Source organism: Cotesia typhae, unplaced genomic scaffold, assembly GCF_013202065.1.
Source record: "Cotesia typhae breed Kobodo isofemale line unplaced genomic scaffold, CoteBio_Ctyphae scaffold_152, whole genome shotgun sequence".
Lineage (NCBI taxonomy): Eukaryota > Metazoa > Arthropoda > Insecta > Hymenoptera > Braconidae > Cotesia > Cotesia typhae.
The window spans coordinates 2,059,071-2,082,787 of record NW_027423776.1 but is presented as its reverse complement, the minus strand read 5'-3'; the positions used below and the strand labels follow the sequence as shown (position 1 = coordinate 2,082,787).

The following is a 23,717-nucleotide window of genomic DNA, read 5'->3' as shown; positions in this document are numbered from 1 at the left end:
TCGAGGCAAGTCTTGTTTTTGTTTCTAAATTTCCCAGGAGATAGTTAAATTGTTTTCTGCAACAATCAGTCAGCGGCCTGTTTTTTACATAATCTCGTGCACAACCAGGATGGAAATGCTGTTGACAAGTGTTACAAATAGATGATTTAACAGGTCTCTTGCATTTAATACATGTGTCAGGCACCAATGGCATAACCAGAAGATTGAAAGTAAAATTACTGTAAGGTGATCAGACAATTTAATATCAAGTTTCAAGTTATTAGTTAGAACAAGATAGATAACCAGTTATTTATAGTGTAGCTTACACCTTCTCAGTACACACACCACGGAGCTTAGATAGAAGGAGCTCGAACGGCATAGGTCATTTGGTATAAAATGTGTCCTCAAAAACAGCAGCAAATAACATGTACCTATTTTCACCACCAGAGTAGCGCAACGATCACTACAATCTCTGTGACGTCACAAAAAGCCGTTAAGATTTTATGAAGTATGTAAACATAAACAAATGTAAAATTAAGTTTGCTTGGACAGTGCTGTTAAAGTGTGAAAATAATTGATAAAATAATTTAAGAAAATGGTCAAAAAGTGTTCAGTTAAAAATTGCTTAAGTGGCTCAACTGCTGAAAAGAAAACGAAACGTTGAATTAAACCGTCGTCAAACGACTTTATTTCAAGTACCCAAGGTAATATAACCAATAAGTTCAATCCATTTTATTATAAGTTAATAATATATGATTTAAATTAAGTAATAATAAGAGTTAATTAATTTATATTCTGTGATTTTTCAATAAAGAGTCGAGTTTTATTTTGTAATCACTAGTTTATAAAATCAAAAATTACGGGAATTATAATCAATAATTAATAGAATGAAAGTTGAGGATAAATAAGATATAAAATTTTTAAAAGTTATAATTGATTAAAGACATCACAGTTATTTATTTATTTAAATTTTTTTTTTTTTCAAACAAATTTCTATGAGTGTGGCTATTAGCATTTACCCGTGCTAGCATTTTTCCCCTGTTTTTGCTAACACTTCAAACTTTAAAGTATAAAAAAAAAAAAAGAGAAATTGCACATTTTTTTGATTCAGCGTAATAGATGCGTACTAATATCTGAATAATCGTTGGAAATATAATTTTTTTTTCTTAAATTAGTGTCCCGATGCATTAAAAAATTGGAACTTGGCATTGTCACAACATCTTCTTCATAAAAACTTTGTCTGTGAATTGCATTTTAAAGATGATGATATCATTAGAACATTTGACAGAATAAACTTGCCAAATGGTGAGGTTTTTGATTTACCAAAAGAAAGATTCCACTTAAAGGCAGGTGCAATTCCTGTACAGGCAAATATGATCGTAGACCACCATGATGCACGTGTATTAGATTCTTCAAATACAAATCCTTTACCTATGCAAATAGTTTCGGAGGAAGTGGTTATAAACGAAGAACTTGATACTGGCTGTTCTGCCGGAAAACATATGGAAGAGAACAGCAACATAAGTGACAATTTTTCCGATTGTCGCCAACAAATGTATAGTTCAAGTATCGTAAATGAAATAATTGAAGATACAACAAGTCATACTGGAGATCTTGAGTTGGAATGGCAAATATTATGCGAAGAAAATTATCGTCCTGCAGCTTTTGATGACAATCCTGGAACGTTTTCGTTAACTACAATATTGCAAGCACTGAAAGATCAAGGTTTACCACAAAATTGGTGTTGGTCAAAACAATCAGAACCACAAAAACTTTTAATTCTATATTACATAGATAGTTTTTGAAAAAACTAAAATTAGAAGTTAAAATTAGTAATAATCTAATTATTCAGGTACTTAGACTTTAGTATATTATCGGCCGGAAATATAAATTTTATCTTTCAATTTTTATCATTTATTATTTAGATAACTGTTATGGAAACAGGGGTGACTGTTAATTACAATTATTCATTAACATCAGTAATACATTTTTTTAATATGCTCCAAGAAATTGAAAAATCGCAGTTTTGCAGTGGTGCTGGAGTGAACAACGGAAGGTTTTTATTATCTTCATTTCCTTGTGAAGTAATGAATAAAATGAATTACGAATTTTATCTTTTTTGTAGGTGTTCAACCAGGTGTGATGGTATTTTACAATCACCCGAAAAATATAAAAGATTTATGAAAATGAATCGATGTTTCAGTTGTCGATCCTTACGAAAAAGATTGTTAATGTCGTCAAAACGAAAAAACAACGATATAACGAAACGTTACATTACGATTAAACGTAAACTGCATGTAAAACAAAAAAATTTACATCGTCTGAAGAAAAAGGTAATATTGGTTTTATAATGTAATTGCTGTTATACTATTTGTTGTTCTACAGAATCATCAATTGAAGGAAAAGATGGAACAATTAAAACACCAGTGTGCTGTAATCAAAGATAGTGTTATTGAAGAAGAAATCGCGGATCTCCCAGAAGCCCAAAAACAAGCAGTTCGTGCTTGTTTTCAAGCTACTAAAGTCAAAAATTCGAAACAACGACGTTATACTATTGAGTGGGTATATGAGTGTCTAATGATTAGAATTAAAGGTCCTGCGGTTTATGATAAATTGCGTGAACGTCAAATATTACCATTACCTTGTAAGGACACACTAAACAGATACATAAACAAATTAGATAGCGCTTTTGGTTTTCCGAAAGCTATATTTGACACTCTCCGTTTGAAGGCATCGCGAATGGAAAGTTATGACAAAAGGGGTATAATTTATTTTACGTGACACGTGGTAAACTTTGCGATACTAACAATTTTTCTACAGTTGGTTACTAACAATCAATGCAAAGACAATATAACAATTGCTTCTTCGAAACATTACGTTAAACTATACGTGAATATGAGCTGTTGAGCTTTATTAGCGTTATAAATTATCCACTTTTTATTTCTATTATTTTTCAAAAGCATTTGTTACAGTAATACAATTATGACATACACAACAATGATACACATTGTGTCATTTTTACATTTACAAAGAAATTGCGTAGTACTAAATTTCGAATAATTTACATAGGCTTAATATCATTTTTGCTAATATGCTTATTAATACGTAGATAATGCATTATTAACATAGCTTAATTAGAAATAAATTACTTTTGCTTACAATTTTTTAATACAAGTACTCCAAGCATTTTATTACACTAACTTTCATCTTCGTGTTTTCGCAGGTACCTTATTAATTGACGAAATCGCTTTAAGCGAAGCTGTAAAATTAAATACTAAAACTATGGAGTTTAATGGCTTCGTCAATTTAAGCAGTTACACGCCACAAAACTTAATAAACGAGAGAGCTGATCATGCACTAGTTTTTATGTACCAACCCTTCCGTGGTACATGGGTCCAAGTGTTGGGATATTTTTAAGCAAAAGTGCAGTGACGAAAGACGTTCTGCATAAATTAATCATAGACTGCATCATCCAGTTAGAGAAAGCTGGAATGCAAGTAGATGTTGTCACCTCGGATGGTGCTCAGTGGAACCGCGGAGCGTGGAAAATTTTGGTATCGAAGACCAAAAATTCAGTTGTACGCATCCTTATGATACATCTAGACAACTATGGTTTATGTCAGACTTTCCTCATTTGCTGAAGTGTTTCCGAACCAAAATTCTTGAGGGACCTTCGTTTTGGGTAAGAAGTCAAATATATATGTTTATAATTTTGTAAATAGTATGTAAATTGACGATGCGTAATATTTAGTAAGAAAAAATATCATGTTTGGTATGAAAAATTGTTCTCATTACGGTAATTAAATAGCTTAATACATTTTTAGACCCCTGATGGGATTGTGAAAAAATCCATTGGGAAGTTTTATTGCAACACGAGCTTCAATATAGACCTAACTTGAAAGTTTCGTACAAATTAACACCTGAACATATACACCCCGAAGGATATCAAAAATGAATGTTCGTTTAGCGGAAGAAGTAAGTAAACTTTAATCTTTAATCTTTAACTTTTTATCTGATTCTTTTATTTTCATGAAAAATTAATATTAGTTGAAACAGTTGCCTTGTAAAATACAGATTCCGCCATTGGTCTCTTTATTCATTCATTGGTAGTTCAGCTTTTTCATAATTATCGCGAATTTGGTATTCCATTTACGTTCACTATACTAACTTAATAATAATTTCGGAAGAAAACTAAGAGGCCGGAAATGCCTGTTTTTTTTTTTCTTCGGATTTGAATATATAAATTCGTATAATATTTGTTTTTAAATCAATCAGACCGTCTACTCAGCGTGAAAACAAGAATATGCGGTTTGGTCATTCTTTAAATTGCAATAATCTCGCATTAGGGATAGTTAATCAATTTCAAATTTAAAGGGTTAGTGCATTTCAATATCCTTATTAAGTATACAAAAGTTTAGAATTTTCCGACATTACTATTTCCGAAGAACGACTACCTCACTGAAAAAATCAAAATTTAATTTCAACAGAAATTGCAATTTTTATTCTTTTAGTTATTCTCTAAACCATTAAGAGTTGCTATGATGACTTGGCAAAACGATTGCACCGAACTGCAAGATTGTGGACCCACTATCAAATTTATGGAAAGAGTAGATAATTTGATAAAGGCGATGAGTTCTTGCACTCCTGAATCTGCTTTACGTTCTAATGACGAATGTCCAATGAGACAGGTATTGTATTATTTTCAATAAAGTAGAAATAATTGATTATTTCAGTTAAAGACCAAGTGGAAATGAAATCGGTATATCACAGCTAACGGCGCATAAAACGAATATCAATACCTTCGAAAGTTTTTTTCTCCATCACAATATTTATCAGAAGGAGTAAGTAAACAATATAAAATTGAAGAGAGAGGAGAGTCACACTTCTACACACATCTATTCACAGTTCAGATACTCCATGTTCTTCATTCGGCAATAACAATAACAAATAATAACAAACAATTTTGTAGTATGTTGATTCCCAATATTTAGTAAAAAAATAATTAATATTTTATGCATCATACATCTTTTACTAAATCTAAGACAAAACATTTCTTATAATTTGAGTTAGTAATGCTTTGCCGCTCTGTTTTCTTATGTATTGTTATGAATTTCATTTTTCGTTATGAATTTAAAATTAATAATCACATGTACATATGTAATAACCATTCACTTCAAATTATTTCATTGCATGAACATTTTCCAATTCACCAACACTTCTTGATATAGTTCTATTTTTACGCTGTAGATTATCAAAGAATTTGACAAATATTTGAGAGAATGGGAAGCTGAAGCTGTTGATAACAAAAACAAATGTCGCAAGAAGAAAAATCAAAATGTAGAAAGTGATGACAGTATTGAAAAACATTTTTTTCTCGCTATTACCAAAAGCACGCTAACAGGATTGAAGATTACTTTAGGAGGGACACTTGAACTATTGGATTTTTTGACTGAAAAATGTAATTTTGACTATTTAATGACTGCCCGTCTTAATCAAGACAAGTTAGAAGTAAGTACAATGAAGATTTAATTGTATACAGTCACTTCTCGAAATATCATACTCTCATAGAGTCTCCCTGGTTTAAAAACTGATTGAAAAGAATTGAAAAGTGATCACTCCATGCAAACTGTATATCTATATATACAATCAAAAGAATTAAAATTATTGAAAAAAATTTGAATTTCATCATTTTTAATTCTTTTCAATCAATATTTTTAAACGGCTCTATAGCTTTCATAAATTTTTTAAATTTCTCATTTGTTCATACTTTATAGCAATTTTTTGGGATCGTAAGGAGTGCTTGTGGGTGTAATGAACATCCAGATCCTATCATATTTGGACAAGTATTCAGATTACTCTGCTTCTATTCTTTAGTTACGCCACCAAAAGGATCAAATGTAACTGCCGTTGAACTTTTGCAATCATTGATGGAGACAAAAGAATCACTGATGCTAATTCAAGATAAAAAATCAAAGTGGCTACAGAAATTAGATTCTATAATTGACAATGGATTTATTGAAGAAGACGATATTTACCGAAGAAAAAGCGTCGCAGTGAGTCATTTTGAGAATTTAGTTGATACGAGTGAAGATGACACTGACGTCACGTCTGCCACCAATGATTCATCAAAGTCAAGGACTATGAATTTTCTTGAAAAAGGAGTGTAGCTAAAAACCTTTTGAGAGTTTAGTTGACTCTAGTGAAGATGAAAACAATAATGTTAATTTGGATTCTGCTATTGCTGATGGATTACAGGCTAATGATCCTCATGAACATCATGACTACGATGTTGTTAGTACAAGCGAGTTTGTTGTGTCGTATATTGCTGGTTACGTTGCCAGAAAAATGCAGCGATTTTCTCGGTGTCATCTTTGCTTGGCGAGTCTAGAGTCTGATAAATCTTCTCATAGAGATCGAGTCATTGATCTAATGAGTGAACAATGTATACGTCCAAGTAATAATCTATATTCTTTGATCCAGCAATTGGAAAATATTGTATTGACTGTTGTTGGGACAAAGACAGTTAGGTTTGATACGATGAATTGTATTTTAGATAAAGTCGCAGAAGAAAAATCACTACCTTTCGTTGGTTGCCAAGAACATCAATTCACGTTGATGAAAAAATATTAAATTACTTTATAACTATTAGAGGTCATTTCTTAGCTAATCATATTAATAAGAATTATAAGCAAAAAGTATTAAAAATAAAAATTACGTAAAATTTCAAAATTAGTATAAGTTGTGCTTATCGGAGTTTTAAAAGATTTTTACAAATGTTCGTCAAACTTAACAATTTTATAATGATAACTTTTATAGTTATTAATTATTTTTATGCAGAGTTTTTATGTAAAAAAAAAAAAACATTTAAGTAACAATATATATTTTTTAATAGATGTTTACGTTTATTATTTGATTTTTTATCTTTATAGAAATTATTTTTTTATACTTCACTTCTATGCCTGCTAATTATAAACAGACCAAGGAATTCATCGTTAATACTATTTTTGGTATTTTATAATTATAAGGCTTCTTTTAGAAAATAAATTTAATAATTTTAAATCTATTCAACAGGTCCTTCTCTTAATATGTTCAGTTTTTTATATGAAATAATTTATTATTTACTCAAAAATTTTAAAATAATTAAGTCATTATAAAAGTAACAATTTAGTTAAAAAATTAAATGTGCCGTTAACTTGTTATTTCAATATTATTTTCGAATTCTTAATTATTTATTGGAAAATCTGTAAACATTGGAGTTGTAGGTTAAGTATAGCTTACTTCTCGTTATACTTATACTCTTAACCGCTAAATTAAAAAACTGGATTGCAGCAGTAGCAGCGCACTCTGTAATGAAACTTTATTTTCTCTACTTTTCGTGGACACTTCTGATACTATACGTTCGAGCTCCTTCTATCTAAGCTCCGTGACACACATTATTGGTGCTTTGTAAATTCTCAAGTCATAACAATTAAATGGTCAGAAAGAATTTGATAGAACTTTACTGACAAGTTATCACTGATAGAAGGTAAAGTAAATGGTAAATCACTAGGTAATTAGCCAGTCATGAATAGTGTCACTTAAACCTCCTTGTTGCACACACTGTAGATGAACAGAGTAGTTATCAAATAGATGATATTTTTCAGAACTGGTAAACTTCAAGTGAGAGTTGACATCAACTGACGCTAATTTGGCTAACAATCCACTGTACACTAAAACCACTGTCAACTTAACCTCTTCAATGATGAGTAATTTATATTTAATTATTTTTCAATCCACAGCGAACACATAAGGAAAATTTATATGTCAAGAGAGAGAGAGAGAGAGAGAGAGAGAGAGAGAGAGATGTGTATGTGACTCGCTTATAACTTTTGAATGACTGAACTGATCGGAACGAACTAAACGGCGTTCTATAGAGTTTCCTCAAACTTAGAGTTCCTGAAAATTTTAACCAATTCGGACCGATAGATTTTAAGAAATCTTTAAAAACCTCCAAAAAATTTTAAAAAATCACTTTGAAAGTGGTTTTTTTGGAATATTTTTTAAACGGCTCTATCGATCAACTTCAAAAACTAATCCACCCGTAAGCTTGAAAAACTTAGCTGATCGTCGCTAATCCGGTAAAAATCGGTTGATTCGTTCGAGAGATATCGTGAACGAAAGAAAACCGAAAAAAGTTTTTTTTTGACATAACTTCGTCATTTCTTTTCGGATCGTTTTAGATGATGTAGAATAATTTCATAGCCTCAAAAACCGCGGCGATCGCCTCCAAAAACGTGGAAATCGGTTGATTGGTTTGAGAGATATTATCGATAAAATATTTGGAAACAAGTGTTTTTTTAACATAACTCCGACATTTTTTGGAATAACTTTTCAACGGCTGCACTGATCGATTTTAAAAACTAATCAGCTGTTAGCAGTAAAAATGACGTCGATCGCCGTCAAGCCGGTCAAAATTGGTCAATTCGTTTAAGAAATATCATGAACAAAAAAAAACCAGTGCTTTTTTGAAATTACTCCAAATTACTCCAAAATTCAAACTTGATGATTTATTATGAAACTAAAAAAATTGTGTCAAATACTGCCAACCGCGTGAAAATCGGTTGATTTATTTAAAAGTTAGTGCGGTTTGAAAATTTAAAGAATATTGTTCTATGATACTTCTATCAGACTTTTAAGCTCGAAGAGCTCAAAATAACACATAAATTGTATTTTTGAGCTCGAAGAGCTCAAAAACATCATTAGTGCAGTTTTATGCACCTAGGTACGGAATTAGCGGGAAGTTGCACGGATGGCCTTCAGGGTCTACCGTATTCCTAATTTTTTTTATAAAAATTTTCTCCCGCGTAATTAATTTTGAGATCAGTTATATATCACAAGGACGTCATAATTACGTCATATAAACGTCACAAATGTCATGCAACCGTCACATTTACATCATGGGTACGTCATACATATTACGTAAGGACTGAACTATTCATAATTATAAATGATGAATTTTAAACTTACTTTTAGTTTCGAAATATCCACAGTAGCATCAAGATTCAATTTCGAAACATTATCACCAGCAATAACTTTTAAAACATGTTTCAAATCAGTTGCGTAACGACACATTGGACCGATTGCTAATAATTGATTTTGTTTCTCAGTATGTGGAGATGGATATTGACCAACGTTTGATACAATGCCTAATAGTATCAAAAGTTTAGCACATTTTCCAAGTAAAAAATATTACGATAGTTCATTCAATTATGTTAATAAAAACCTCTCGATGGTTTATGGCCAAATATTCCATTAAAAAAACAAGGCATTCGGATGGATCCTCCAATATCTGATCCAATACCGAATGGTGCACCAGCTGCAGCTTGAAGACAGCCTTCGCCACCTGAAGAACCTCCAACAATGTGCCTAAAAATTATGATTTTGTTATTAGAACTTTCAAACCATTGAAAAAAATAGTGTAATCATCCAATCTACAATAAATTGATTATTCGTGCCAAGTATTATATATAAATCGTCACCAAGTATGATATGGATTATTGGTTTTTCCGTATATACAATTCGCACTTTCCCACCACATTGCTAACTCAGAAACGTTAGTAGTAGCAATTGGAATCGCGCCAGCTTGTCTTAATAGTTGAATGACGTCTGCATCTTTCTCGGCCTGAACATTTCTTCGTGAATACAATCCAGCAGTTTGTTTCATATCTTTAATACCTATACAATCCTAAAATAATTATGTTTTATTTATATAAAAATACTTATAATAATGTGACTGACATTTACTGGTTACCTTCGTTGTAAATGGTACCCCAAACAGAGGTTTTTCTTTTTTTATAAGTTCAAGAGTGGATGGATCGGCAAATTTCAAAATACGATCACATTTACGAGCTTCATTTAAGGCCTCCGTAAATCGATTTTCAACCACACAATTTAGAACCGGCTGAATTTTTTCGATTCGATCAATACAAGCCTGGACAACGGTTTCGGAACTTATCTACATAATTATTCATATTCATAATTTGTTATCTCACTATTGCATATTATCGTGTTAATAAAATAAAATAAAATAAAAAAATACATACCTTTTTAAACAGAATCATAATTGAAAGAGCTTTTGCACTTCGCATTAAAACAATTCCATCATCGATTGGTGGCAGTATTTCTGGCCTTCCTGACAATCGTGCCGCAAGAAGAAAGATCCATCGACCAAAAAATTCAATAATCCGATGAATAACGAAAAAAATTTTTCCATAATATTTGATAAAATTCTTATTCATTATATGTATTTGTTTTTCTGAAAAAAATTTTAATTATTTTCGATAAAGAGTCTCGCATTAAGGGGACCCCCTTAGCGGTCTAGAAGCGATGGTCAAGAAGCTTAGAATTACATGAGTTATTTAAATTGTTAAATTATTTTTGTTTATATTAAAATAATAACTAAAACTTTTCAAATTTTAAAGGACTATTTTAGTACAATTTAAGTATACGAAAATGATTATAAAAAAAAAAATTATTTCAAATAATTAAAATTGGCGCTTTTCAAGTAATTAACAAAAAAAAGAAGCTGATTGGTACCCGATGTTTCAGCTTTTCTATGGGTCTGAAATTAAGAAAAAAAAACGGATTTTGGATCCTTAAAAATATACCTATCTTAGGAACTAGAATGAAAAAAAAAAAATTAGGAAAACGGTTGACCCTAATGGCCATCTCTGGAACTTCTCGCTAATTCCATACCTAAGCACTCAACATTTCACTTATTTTCTTTTTAAGTTCTTCGAGCTCAAAAATTTAATTTTTGTGTTATTTTGAGCTCTCCAAGCTTAAAGTCTGATAAATGTTGTAACGTAGATTTTTTCCTCACGTGATAGATGTTCACGATAATCCCATAATTCACTACGTTACATTTCGTCCATCTCAGCCATCTCTCGTTTCTCCAGGAACTCTAACAGGCGCCAGCCGACTTTTGTTTCACCAGTATCGGTTACCGGAATAGGAGAACTTAATTCTAAGTTCCTAGAAGACCAAGACTGGCCTCAACGGTGACGGAATACCTCAGTGTCGCTCAGTTATACTGGTTATGAAAAGAGGGTCGTGGTTTGGTCTTTCAGAGAAAATATTTTCCTTACAAAACGGGACTCAAGCGGAACCTGGCACACAAACCGGTACTCTCAAACTAAAATTTCACCTCCTCAGTTGAAAAATAAACTAAATCAATACCCCAAATACCGCGAAAGCAGTCCCAAATGAATACGAAACAAAGATAATGGTCCGTGCCATTCGTCCACGGTAACAGTAGGTGTGAGGCATGCCAGCTTCAAGACGAAAGCTTAACTCTACTTTCAAGCACGATGCTTACTCAACGAGATCTCGCAACTAACTCCCTCTTTACACTACATATTTATCGTTGCCTAGCAGCTACGGTACGTCTGTCCTTTACAAAGATCTCAACAAGACTGTTATTTTGTCCGGTCTTAAGTCGGACTTCCACAAAAAACGCACCTTATTCATCTACTACTCCAGCCAGACTACCTCTCACAGTACCCCCACTACATTCATGCTACATGTGCTCAACTGACTTTCACGCTACTCCCACATTCATTCCCCCATTTACACAGCTAGTGCCTTAGACCGACCAGTAATTCTGCTTCTCTGAGAGCATGAACAACGCTCGCGACTACTCTTAAGCATACTGCAATCGAGGCCTATCATTCACAAGCCACCGCATGAGCCTGCTAAATTTCCGTACTCTGAGACAACGACATTTCAGTCGCTCTTCCGCGGTAATCACCTCGCTTCAAGAGGCTGAAACTTAGTTCAGTCTTCGGTAACTGACCGGGCGACACGCTTCATCGGTCACTTTTCTTCAGTGCAACTCGACATCTTCGAGACAACTAACTTACCAGTACACGATAGTCCTCAATACTGGTACATTACCGTACTCACACAACATGCGAATGTAACAATACACAGAATGTAACATCACAAAGTTTCGTAAAACACTATTTTTCGTAGATTTTATAGAAATATAACTATTGTATTGGTCTTCATGACGGAACTTTTAAAAAATTTCGCTACATTCCTATACGTATATTTTTAACAATTAAAAATCCGTTTTTCTTGTTATTTCAGACCCAATGAAGAGCTGAAACATCGTGCACCACCCAGGTTTTTTTTATTGAGGGAACTGACTTCAGCGCAATTTTTAATTACTTGAAATAATATTTTTTTTTTAAGAATCATTCTTGTATACTTAAATAGTAATAAAATTTCAAAATTTTGTGTTGTTATTTTGATATAAAAACAATTTTTTTAAACTCATGTAATTCTAAGCTTCTAGACCACCAGGTCCCTTTAAGGTTGCAAATTAAATTGCTAATTACAATGGTTTTTAGTTTTTTTTAACAATTTAAGAAAATTGAAAAAAAGTAAATAATTTTAATAGAAAAATTTTAAACTTTGATATCGCGTAAATAAAAATATTTAATATATAGGTAACTCTCTGTAAGAACGTCTTAAATCTATACAAAACTGTCCGACCAAATTATTTTTGATTTTATAAAAACAAATTAGAAAAACGGTTGACCCTAAAGCCGTCCCTGCAACCTCCCGCCAATTCCATACCCAGGCGCTTAAAATTTCACTTATGATGTTTTTGAGCTCAAAAATTCAATTTATGTGTTAGTTAAAGCTCTTCAAGTTCAAAAAGAGATAGGTTTTCAATGCTTTGAGCACAAAAGTTTGATAGAAGTTTAATAAATCACTATTTTTTTAATTTTCAAACCGCAATAACTTTTGAATGAATGAACCGACTTTCACGCGGTTAGCGGCATTCGACGCAGTTTTTCAAATTCTATGATATACTTTCAAACACAAATTGATTAGACCGGAAATTTCGGTGTAATCCGAAAAAAACACTTTTAGTCGATTTTTTTCATCAACAGTAACTCACGAACGAATCAACCGATTTTGATCGGCTTGGTGGCGATCGACTTGGTTTTTCGATGTTAAGAGCTGATTAGTTTTTGGAATTGATCGGTCGAGCCGTTTAAAAGTTATTAAAAAAAAAACACATTTGAAAAAATTTTTTTTCGTAGTTATTTTGAGATTTGTAACGGAGTGATCGTTACCCGCTAAGAGCCCTTTTACCCGCACTTGTCTAATTATCGACGGATCACAGAGCGCTGTGATTTTAAGCCCTCGTAGGCATAATTCGAGACTCGTAAGCGAGTCCCCAAGGTGAAGGTGTCGGTGTAGTGAGAGTGGGGAGAGCAGAGGAAGAAAGAAACGCACCAAGAAATTTTGGAAAGATCATTGTGACTGAACTGTCGAAACCAACACCTCGTGAAAAGTTCGAATCAGGTAATTATTTTTTGATTCGCTCGATCTAAGTGGAACGAGGCGATGAAAACTTGACAAATTTAATACCTGCTAGGCCAATATGCCAGCTCGCTTAGATTTGATTGAATTATAACACATTTCTAATGCCAGCTTGCTGTTACAGGGAATTAATATCTGAGGAGAATAGAACGCGACGTGGTGATCTGGGACATGGCCGCAAAATTGAGAATCTCACCGAGGACAATTGTACGCAGAAAAATTAAACAAGGAGTGCAGCGACAAGAGGAATTGCTGATAAAAAACTAAGGAAAGGAAAATTAACTCCAAGTACAATTATCATGTCTGATTAATTTCGCGGGTTCGCGCCGTCAGCCAGGCCTTATGTCGACTGAAGGTGATCGCCATTTCGCGTTCGGTCACAATCACGAATTTTATGAATTAAAATTTAATTTAGAATTAAGATTAGAAAAATTATAAAACAGTTAATTAATAATACCAGGACCTATTTCGGGTTATTAATTAATTTGTTTAGGAAAAATGATTTGTCTTAGTCAGGTTACTTATTTTTCACACAGGCCTATCTGGGATAATAATATCCGAACAAAAACAGTTTCACTGTAAAAAAAATCGTGCCAAGTCCACGTTCATAAACTATTAAAAAAAAAAAAATTTTATTTCTTTACAAAAAGATATAAAATAAAAAATTAAAAAATCCAAGTAACCGATATGGTTGTATATAATTTTCGAAAATTAAAAAAAAATTTTTGTAAATTTAAAAATTAAAAGAAACAATTTTGGAACGTATTTATAATACACGTAATAAAAAGCATGAACTACTATTATAAAATATCATATAAAAAAAAATCAAATTAAATTTGAAAAAAACTTGTAACCTCAAAAAACGATTCTGCTTACGGTATATACACACTCGATAGTCTGGCTTGAGAACGGAACTTGGCGCCAGATTCTACCGAATCTGTTGAACTAGGAACATATTTCGGGTTATTAATTTCAGACTCTCATGTCGTGTGTAAAATGATAATTATTAGTAATCAAGCAATTAATTGTAGGAGTTAGGAAGGGTTTAGTGAATATAAAATAATAAGATGAGAGTTAATTAACAAATAGCAAAAGATATATTCTTGCTTTACATTTACACGAGGCGAATAGGTATATATTTTTTTTTTTTGATATATGAATGGATGACCCATGTGCATGAATCACCTAAGCTACCGGTGTCCAAGCGACGCGAACAGTATGTGCCGTAGCCCGATGTGTGACAGTGTGTGTGTATGTATTACACTAACTCCAACATTAATGATTTGGCTTAAGCCAGTAAAATTAAAATTGAGTAGATCGAAATTAAAATTATTTAAGACAAAATTTAATCAACACTAAAATTAATCTATTAAAATATCTCAGTAATAAGTTTTTGTAAAATTCAGCAGAATTAAAATTAAATTAAAAGCAGGAAATAATTCAATAAATAATTTGGAATAAATTTGAAGTGCATAAAATAAAACAACAGTAAAAATTAGGATCAGATAATATTTGTTAAAATGTTTGTTTAAATTAATTAATCAAAAGTAAAGAATGAAATATTTGTAAATTTCGTTTGAAAAAGAAATCATCAAAAGTTGTGCGACAAGGACGCAAAACCGAGAGAGATAGTCAACCATTTTCTTACACGCTACAACTCAGTATAAAACCTTCTCAAGGTCAAAACTAAGTTTTCTCGGCTTACACTGGAAATACTTTTGTCATCACATATTTTACATTTACAAGGAAAATATTTTTAGTAAAAGTATACAGTTTAAAATAGATTAAATAAAATGGCTTGAAATAAATGAAAATAATTTACACAATACTTAAAGTTACTCGAATATCGGAATAAATTAACTTGGACGAAAATAAATGGATTACAATTTATTTAATAAAATCTTGGATTTGGAAAATGGGATTAATTCAAGATACAAAGAACTCTTAGGATTAAATAATTATTGTTGTGATATTAAGAACACGGCATTAATTTAGTAATTAGGAAAATTATAATTAGGAAATCGGAAAAATGAAAATAGGAATTAAGAAACGATAATTAAGAAATAAGAATTGAAATTATTTTATTAATGGGAAATCATTTATTGTATTTTGTAATTACGGAATTTACTAATAGTGTAGTTGTGTGTGCGTAAAGAGTCTACCTCGGTTTCATGGTATACTCCTCTGGCTTCGGGGTAGATCTTTTAGAGTAACGTGAGGGTCCGTGGGACAGCGTGCGCTGTGTGGACAGCATGTGTAGTAACGTGAGGATCCAGCACAGTGACGTGAGGGTCCGTGGGACAGCGTGAACTAAGATAGAGTAGCATGAGTGTCCAGTGGACAGTGCGAAGTCGATAGAGTAGCGTAAGGGTCTAGTGGATAGCGGGCACTACAGTGACATAAGGGTCAGCTAGACAGCGCGAAATATAACCGTATGTGAGTTGTGTGTGAATGTGTTTATCCTGCAAATTTTTATATATTGTTATATTGGCCTTTATTTCAATTGTAAAAAGGTATGGATAAATATATAATTTTGTAAAACGAATTTTCTGTGTTTAAATTTTGGTTCCTTTCAGCAATCTCTCACGACCCTGACCTATAACTCCATATTCTGGTCCAGTTCTGGATACTGAGTCCAAAAATCCAGTGGCGTCCTTAAATAAATAAAAGGGGCGACCAACGAGCAAACGGCATCCCGTTTCAGTATACTATTTTTCTCCTCGACGGAGGCGGAAAGCGGTATTTTCGTTTATCGCAGTGGGAGGAAAATTGACGCTTTCCGCCCAGAGGTGAGAAAAAGTTATTTATGTAAATGGATATCTTTTCAATATTCCGGTTGAATAAAAGTAATTCTCACCTTATGGATAGTGTCATTTTCGGAAAAGCTTGCGTTTGTACTGTAGTATTTACGGCAATTAATAAAAAAAAAATTGTTTATTGATATACATATGAATAAACGGCCGAACGGTTTTTTCAAATTTCGCAGAAATGGAATTCAATATTTTCGAAAACTCAAAAAAATTGAAATTCACATAAATGGTTATCAATAAAAAGAAAAACAGTAAATTTGTAAATCTTCCCAAATAGAAATTTCTCAAAATATATCTCTAAAAATGGAAATCTCTAAAAACGGAAATATTTAAAAATGGAAATCCCTCAAATAAATAATTTTTTTTTTTTTTTTTTTTTTTTTTAAGAATTAGCGAGAATTTCCAGCGGCCCTAAGAATTTCTTTACCAAAGGTATCGAGCATACCGGAAGTTTAACTACCAAGGATCTTCTCCAACAAATCTCGCGGAAAACGCTATAACAAATTTAAAATCATCAGTTATCATGTAGTGAGGTATCTAGCAAACCAGAAGCTCAACTACCAAGACATCTTCTCCGGCGGTTCTTGCGGAAAACGCTATGATATATTTTAAATCATGAATTATCATCTAGGGAGCTATAAAAGAAATAAGAAGCTTGACTACCGAGACATCTCCGTAGGTTTATAGGGCTTATTGTGTCCCAACTATGGACTATACATGACATTGGTTCAGTAAGAGCTGCTTGATGCATTTCTACGTCGTCTAGTACTAAATGTACTCCTATAAATGAAATTATTAGTAATAATTAATGATAGTAGTTTTTTGTTTTTTTTTTTTTATTTAAAGTCGCAGAAACTACTAAGGTCATGAGCGACTTACTAGGGGGGAACTTTTGAGATTGGAACTCGTTTTTAACTTTTTTGGGCTCAGCAGAATAATACACTTAAATTTTGAAAATATTCATTGGTGTACGCCGGACTCGAACCCGGTCCAATGCATTTTGGACGCAAGGGCCGAATCCGATAGGCTGCTGTGCGCCTCAATGATAGTAGTATAAATAATGATGACACTGAAATTAGTAGGCACTTGAAAATTTTGTTACTTTTCTTTAAAAATAAACAACGTCTAGAAAAATATTTTCAAAAAATATCATTTACAATTTCTTAAAACTTTTAAAGATGGAATTTTTAAAATAAATTTTTCTTGCTATAATTTGTTAGTTTAAGAAATTTTTAAAGTTACGTGAAAATTAATTTATGAGATGTTTAATTAGAGAGCTGTCGGAGAAGACGTCTTGGTAGTCGAGCTTTCTATTTCTTTTATGGCTCCCTTCATAATAACTGATGATATAAAATGTTTTTAAGCGTTTTCCGCGAGATTTGTCGGAGAAAATGTCTTGGTAGTCAAGCTTCCGGTATCTTCGGTACCTCCCTTTCGATAAGAAATTCTCAGAGCCGCTGGAAATTCTCGCTAGTTCTCAAAAAAGAAAAAAAAAGTGTGTGTGTGTCAGCTACGACGCACGATTAGAGTTTACTCCTTACGAACGATAATTATGATATATATCGAATAGAAAAAAAGGGTAAATGAACGCATCTGCTAAAATGATAAGAGAAACAAACATATATCTGTAATTATTCGGATTATTTATATTACTTCAATAAAGCGTATTACATAAAGTATGTTACAAAACAATATAAATAATAATAATAATAATTTATTGTTAGCAAATTTGCTATCATATTTACAACATACACTAAATATACATTAGTACTTTTCTTTTACATAGTTTTTTAGTTCAATTTTGAATATTTTCAATCTTTTTTCATTTTTAATGTTAACTGGCAATTTATTGTATAAATTAAAACCACGATGCATCAAGCTATTCTTTGCAGACTGTGTCCTAGAGTGCCTTATGTCTATTAATGATGTTTGTCTCGTGTTATATGGATGCTTATCGCTTAGCAATGTTATTTTGTCCACCAGGTAAGAAGGAGCTTCACCCACAACCATCTTATGTATCAAAATACAACATTTATAAACCATTAGCTGTCTCACAGTCATCCATCCTAATGCCTCTAACATAGTTGCAATATTAGTGTATTTATTTACACCTAGGACCAGCCTCATTGCTCTATTTTGTACTTTTTGTAATATATTGAACTGCTGTTTATTAAAGTCTATCAATAGACTTGTACAATAATCTAGATGTGGACTTACAATAGCTTTAAACATAGTATTTTTCGCGTAACAACTTATAGAATTATCTAATCTATACATTATATTCAATTTTTTTGCAATTTTTTTTTGTTATACTACATAGATGCCCATTAAATGTAAGATTCTTATCGATAATAATACCTAAATATTTAGTTTCTGTTACCTCCAATATGTTTACATTATCAATTTCAATTCTAAAGCTACCTTTTTCGTATTTTTTTCTTCTATCACACAATACCATAGAAACAGTTTTATTAGTATTTATTTTTAATTGATGTGCTTTCAACCAACTTATCAACGTAATCATACAGTTATTTATTTTACTCTCAATTTCTTTTACGTTTCTACTTGCCCAATAAATCAACATATCATCTGCAAACAATTTACAATGTATACCTTGATCATTTATAATGTTAACTACCTTATTAATGTAGATGATAAATAGTAATGGTCCAAGTTTGGATCCTTGTGGCACCCCATGTTCCACAATTAATTCATCTGATTTTGAACCATTAAAATTGACAATTTGCTTTCTATTAATTAAATATGACTCGAACCATCTTAATACTGTTCCAGATATTCCTAATTCCTTTAATATGTGAAGTAACATTTTCCGATCAATTGTTTCAAATGCTCTTGCAAAATCTACACAAACTACACCAATATACATTCCTTTATCTATATAATCCCTCCAATCTATAAGACAACATTGTATAGCTGTTTCGCACGAATGCTTTTTCCTAAATCCTGACTGATCTAAATAAAGTATGCCATTAGTTTCTATATATTTATCTAATTGATCCTTCACAATACTTTCCAGTACTTGCTCAATAACAGGTAATGTATTTATCGGTCTGAAATCACCCGCCTTTATACTATTTTTTGTTTTTTGTATTGGGATTATTGTCGATATTTTCCAACATTTCGGTATCAATCCTAACTTCAATGATTTATCTACAATATTGAATATTATATTTTTGTTGTATTTCCAAATACATTTTAAAACTATAGGATTTATATCATAACTATTTCCTTTTCTATCATCTAAACTATTTATAATCTTTTCAAGTTTTTCTATAGATACCTCATCAAAATCATTCCATATTTCATATTTATTGTATTCTACATTAATATTATATACATCTACTTTGTTTATACTAATATCTTCAATAATATTTGTAATACTTTCAATAAAGTACTTATTAAATTGATTTGCAATCACCTGACTATCAGTGATTACTTTTTCATCAAATATAATACTTTCAATGTTTGATTTTAATTTTTTGTCGCCCATTAATTTTTTTAATTCCGCCCATAACCTTTTGCCATTAGTTTTATTTTGATCAATATTCTTATCATTAAATATCTTTTTACATTGTCTTAGCTCACTAACTATGCTATTCCTTAATTTCTTATAATTATCAATATCAATCTGTCTTCCAGTACTTTTAGCTATATAGAATAGTTTATCGCTCTGCTTCATTTTATTAACTAATTCTTTGCTTATCCATCTTTTATCCTTCCAATGATACTTAATAATTTTCTCAACTTTCGGTATAATAGCATCAAGGGCATCAGTTACACAAATATTAAATTTATCTATAAAGCTATCTAAATCATACATATTATTAATATTAGATATTATTCATAGGTACCATTAAATTCAATAATATCACCGATATCATGTTTAATTAGATTCTTCCTTAAGCTATTATAAATTAAATCCTCATCTAAGTTATTGAAATTTCTAGTGATTGTTTTTTTAACCTTTTCATCTCTTTTCTTATTTATATACATATTTAACATAATAATGTTATGATCTGATATTTTTGGCGTTAATAATACCTCACATTTTAATTTAAAATTTGCAAATACAAGATCTATTAGTGTATCTGAAGTAAAAGTTGTTCTAGTTGGCACATCTACTAACTGCTTAAGTCCTAAAAATGCAAACTGATTTAACATTTTATGACCATAATAATTTATCTTTTTACTAATGTCTAAATTGAAGTCACCTACTATTAATATCTTATTCTTATCAATATACTCTGCAAATAAACTAACTCCATTCTTTATAAATTGACTAGCTTAACTATTAGGTGATCGATAAACATTAGCTATAACTAAGTTGTCATATTCTTTTAATTTAATAATGTTCATCCACGTTTTATCACTAATTTCAGAACTATTTATCAAAACTTCGACTTTTCTATCTCTTTTTATATAAGTAATAACACCACCAGTCCTATTATTTGTTGTATTAGTACGTATGTGTTGATAACAATTTAAACTTATTTCATGATCCAAAACATCTTCATTTACGTGTGTTTCATTTAAGCATATTACTTCTGGTTTCATCCCTTGTGGAAATAATTCTCTAAAAAAACTCTTGAAAAGTCTTTATAACTCTGAATAAGACTTTTCGAAAGTCTTCACATCCCTAACTAAGTAAAGGAAAGACTTAATAAGTCTTCAAAACTCTGCAATACTCTTCAAAAGTCAAATTTTCCCTGCAATTTCGGAATTTCGCAAAGAGTTATTAAGACTTGATAAGACTTGTTCAGTTTTACAGGAAAAGAAGAAAATATTTCTTTTCAAAAAAATTACTTATCAGAATTAAATAAAACTATAAAAAGAATTAATGCATGTTTTAAAAAAATTTTTTTAAATAATATTTTCATCACGAAAATACTTTGATGGGCATCGAATCACTCATAGTTGAGCAAGTCAAAACATCAAGAGCAAATGAAGTGCACTTGATGTTGGAAACAGATACTACTCAAAGAGTAAATCCAATCGGTATTTAATTTGGACTATCAAATATTAAAGTCAACTTTCTAGGTAGGAAAGAATTTTCTATCCACACGCTATCTGCTGGAATTAATTGATACCTAACATATTTTAGTTTACGAATTTACAGTTAGAATCTTTGAGTGTTCTTAGTTTCTAATAGGTGGCATGTGGTTAGAAAATTCTTTCCTACCTAGAAAGTTGACTTTAATATTTGATAGTCCAAATTAAATACCGATTGGATTTACTCTTTGAGTAATATCTGTTTCCAACAGCAAGTGCACTTCATTTGCTGTTGATGTTTTGACTTGCTCAACTATAAGTGATTCGATGCCCACAAAGTATTTTCGTGATGAAAATATTATTTAAAAAAAATTTTTTTAAAACATGCATTAATTCTTTTTTATAGTTTTATTTAATTCTGATAAGTAATTTTTTTGAAAAGAAATATTTTCTTCTTTTCCTGTAAAACTGAACAAGTCTTATCAAGTCTTAATAACTCTTTGAGAAATTCCGAAATTGCAGGGAAAATTTGACTTTTGAAGAGTATTGCAGAGTTTTGAAGACTTATTAAGTCTTTCCTTCACTTAGTGAGGGATGTGAAGAATTTCGAAAAGTCTTATTTAGAGTTATAAAGACTTGTCAAGAGTTTTTTCAGAGAATTATTTCTACAAGGGATTAAATAAATCCACTTTTCTAACATATCTTTATGTCTAATCAGTCCATTAATATTTAGCACCACTATTTTAAAGGTATCACTATCTACAAGAATTTCACTACTATTTTGATATAGTTACTATTTCGAGTAATAATTAATATTCTTTTGAGCTCTATTTATTACTCTTACATAACACTCACAATTTACATCATTTGCGTAGTGGTCTGTTTTTACATGAGTCAGTTTATATTCTTTAGCCATTATATCACAATTAACACATAATTTCTTATTGCATTTACAGTCGTTTTCAATATGATTTCCTGCACACTTTCTACATCTCAGCTCATTTTTACATTCTTTTGCAAAATAGTAGTAGCCCCAGCACTTGAAACACCTTAATACACTCATGCAGTCGAAAACTCTACATCTGTTCCATCCTAATTTAATTCGTTGCTTTTCTACTAGGAATTTATGTGTTTCTGGATCGACTTCTATAATCATCATTCCATTTTGTTTGTTTCTTTTAATCGTACGTTTAATGCTCATTTTGATGTTTGATTTATATTCCATGGCATTTTGTCGTATAATCATATTAAATATTTCTTCTTCATTTTCCATATCCATTATTTCATCCTCTACATCTACTATTTTTATTTTCGGTAATTTCTTATCAGTAATCTTTATATTATATTTATCTCCCATATTACTTTTCAATTCTGTTGCTAAAATATCTATTCCTTTTTTTTCTTTACACCCAATTACCACTTTTCCGTTTTGTATTCTTTTTACAGTTTCCACTCCAACACCTATTTTTCCTAATTTTACTTTTCTTTTAAGTTCATTAAACGTTTCTATACTATCCTGTATTTCTTTAGGTTCTATCACAACATTACTTACTTGTGCATTTTTAGCTTTTTCTGCGTATAATTTCTGTACATTCTTAGCTTTTCCTATTTCTTCAATACTTTCATTTTTTTCAGTATTAATTTTCGTTATTTCATTTCGTACAGTTTTTTTGACAAGCAACTCTAACTCCAATTTGAAACCGCTAAATTTTTCGGCTATAATCCCCGGTACATCATTTTTCAATCCTTTCAAATCAACTCCAATATCTTCTAGTTTATCTACTAACTCTTCCACCTTTTCATACAAATCCATGTCATCAAAAGTTCTTTTCCTTTCTCTCTTACTTTCAATTGATGCTGTAGAAAAAACACTCTCGACATCATCAATCTCTTGACCTGGACAGTCTATAATTTCTCCTTGATTATTCATAAATTTATGATTCTTTGTGAGACATGCCTTATGAAAGGTCTGCTTACACTGATTGCAATAATAAGGTGTTTTTAAATTGGTTTGTTTACAGAGGGCACAAGTATATCTAGTCGAATTTGTCGGTGGACTCATGTTGTACTATACATCCAAAAACTACAACTTCCCAAAGTCCCCATAGGTATCACCACAATATCATCACCAACTCTAGCCCTTCTCTAATAAATATAGACTATAGACTATCAAAAACTAACCATAAATGCAAAAACACAAAAAAAAAAACTTAATGTTTAATACTCAAAAGATTTTTCAATAAGATACACTGTTTGAGAACTTTTTAACACAATAAATTACAAAATATCCATTCTATGTATTGAACACACACAACTTATTTTATTTGCTCAAATTACATTACTAAATACTACTATTGACGGAGTAGAAAATAACACGTCCGTTCACGACAATAATAATAATAATAATAATAATAATAATAATAATAATAATAATAATAATAATAATAATAATAATAATAATAAGCAAGCGATGCTTGCTACGTGGCCTCCAAGCGGCGCATCGCGGGAAACGCAGACCATAACATCAGGTCTGTAGGCGAA

The 23,717-nt window shown here is 31.1% G+C and overlaps 3 protein-coding genes across 5 annotated transcripts in view; 2 read left to right on the top strand and 1 right to left on the bottom strand.

Moving 5' to 3' along the window:
* The window catches only part of LOC141536644 (fatty-acid amide hydrolase 2), a 53,345-nt gene that overhangs the window by 8,076 nt on the left and 21,552 nt on the right, over positions 1-23,717 (bottom strand). For both annotated transcript variants that reach the window (XM_074257298.1, XM_074257299.1), the window contains exons 2-6: positions 10,062-10,273; positions 9,770-9,973; positions 9,498-9,703; positions 9,242-9,384; positions 8,986-9,164 (exon numbers count right to left, since the gene is read on the bottom strand). In XM_074257298.1, coding sequence (XP_074113399.1) covers positions 8,986-9,164; positions 9,242-9,384; positions 9,498-9,703; positions 9,770-9,973; positions 10,062-10,256 — 927 coding nt within the window. In that variant the 5' untranslated portion in view covers positions 10,257-10,273. The remainder of the gene's footprint in view (positions 1-8,985; positions 9,165-9,241; positions 9,385-9,497; positions 9,704-9,769; positions 9,974-10,061; positions 10,274-23,717) is intronic.
* LOC141535851 (uncharacterized) lies at positions 626-3,396 on the top strand. The gene is made up of 6 exons (XM_074256008.1): positions 626-683; positions 1,155-1,831; positions 1,905-2,035; positions 2,105-2,312; positions 2,365-2,740; positions 3,203-3,396. Exons 3-6 carry the CDS (start codon positions 1,914-1,916, stop codon positions 3,394-3,396), a joined length of 900 nt encoding a protein of 299 aa, XP_074112109.1. The 5' UTR covers positions 626-683; positions 1,155-1,831; positions 1,905-1,913.
* On the top strand, positions 3,927-6,600 carry LOC141535852 (uncharacterized). 2 transcript variants are annotated; one of them, XM_074256009.1, is made up of 4 exons: positions 3,927-3,954; positions 4,491-4,820; positions 5,227-5,487; positions 5,754-6,600. In XM_074256009.1, the coding sequence occupies exons 3-4, from the start codon at positions 5,455-5,457 to the stop codon at positions 6,144-6,146; spliced, it is 426 nt and encodes a 141-aa protein (XP_074112110.1). In that variant the 5' UTR covers positions 3,927-3,954; positions 4,491-4,820; positions 5,227-5,454; the 3' UTR covers positions 6,147-6,600. The 2 variants fall into 2 exon arrangements, with proteins under 2 accessions (XP_074112110.1, XP_074112111.1); XM_074256010.1 differs by lacking the exon at positions 3,927-3,954 and having other exon boundaries at positions 4,808-4,947.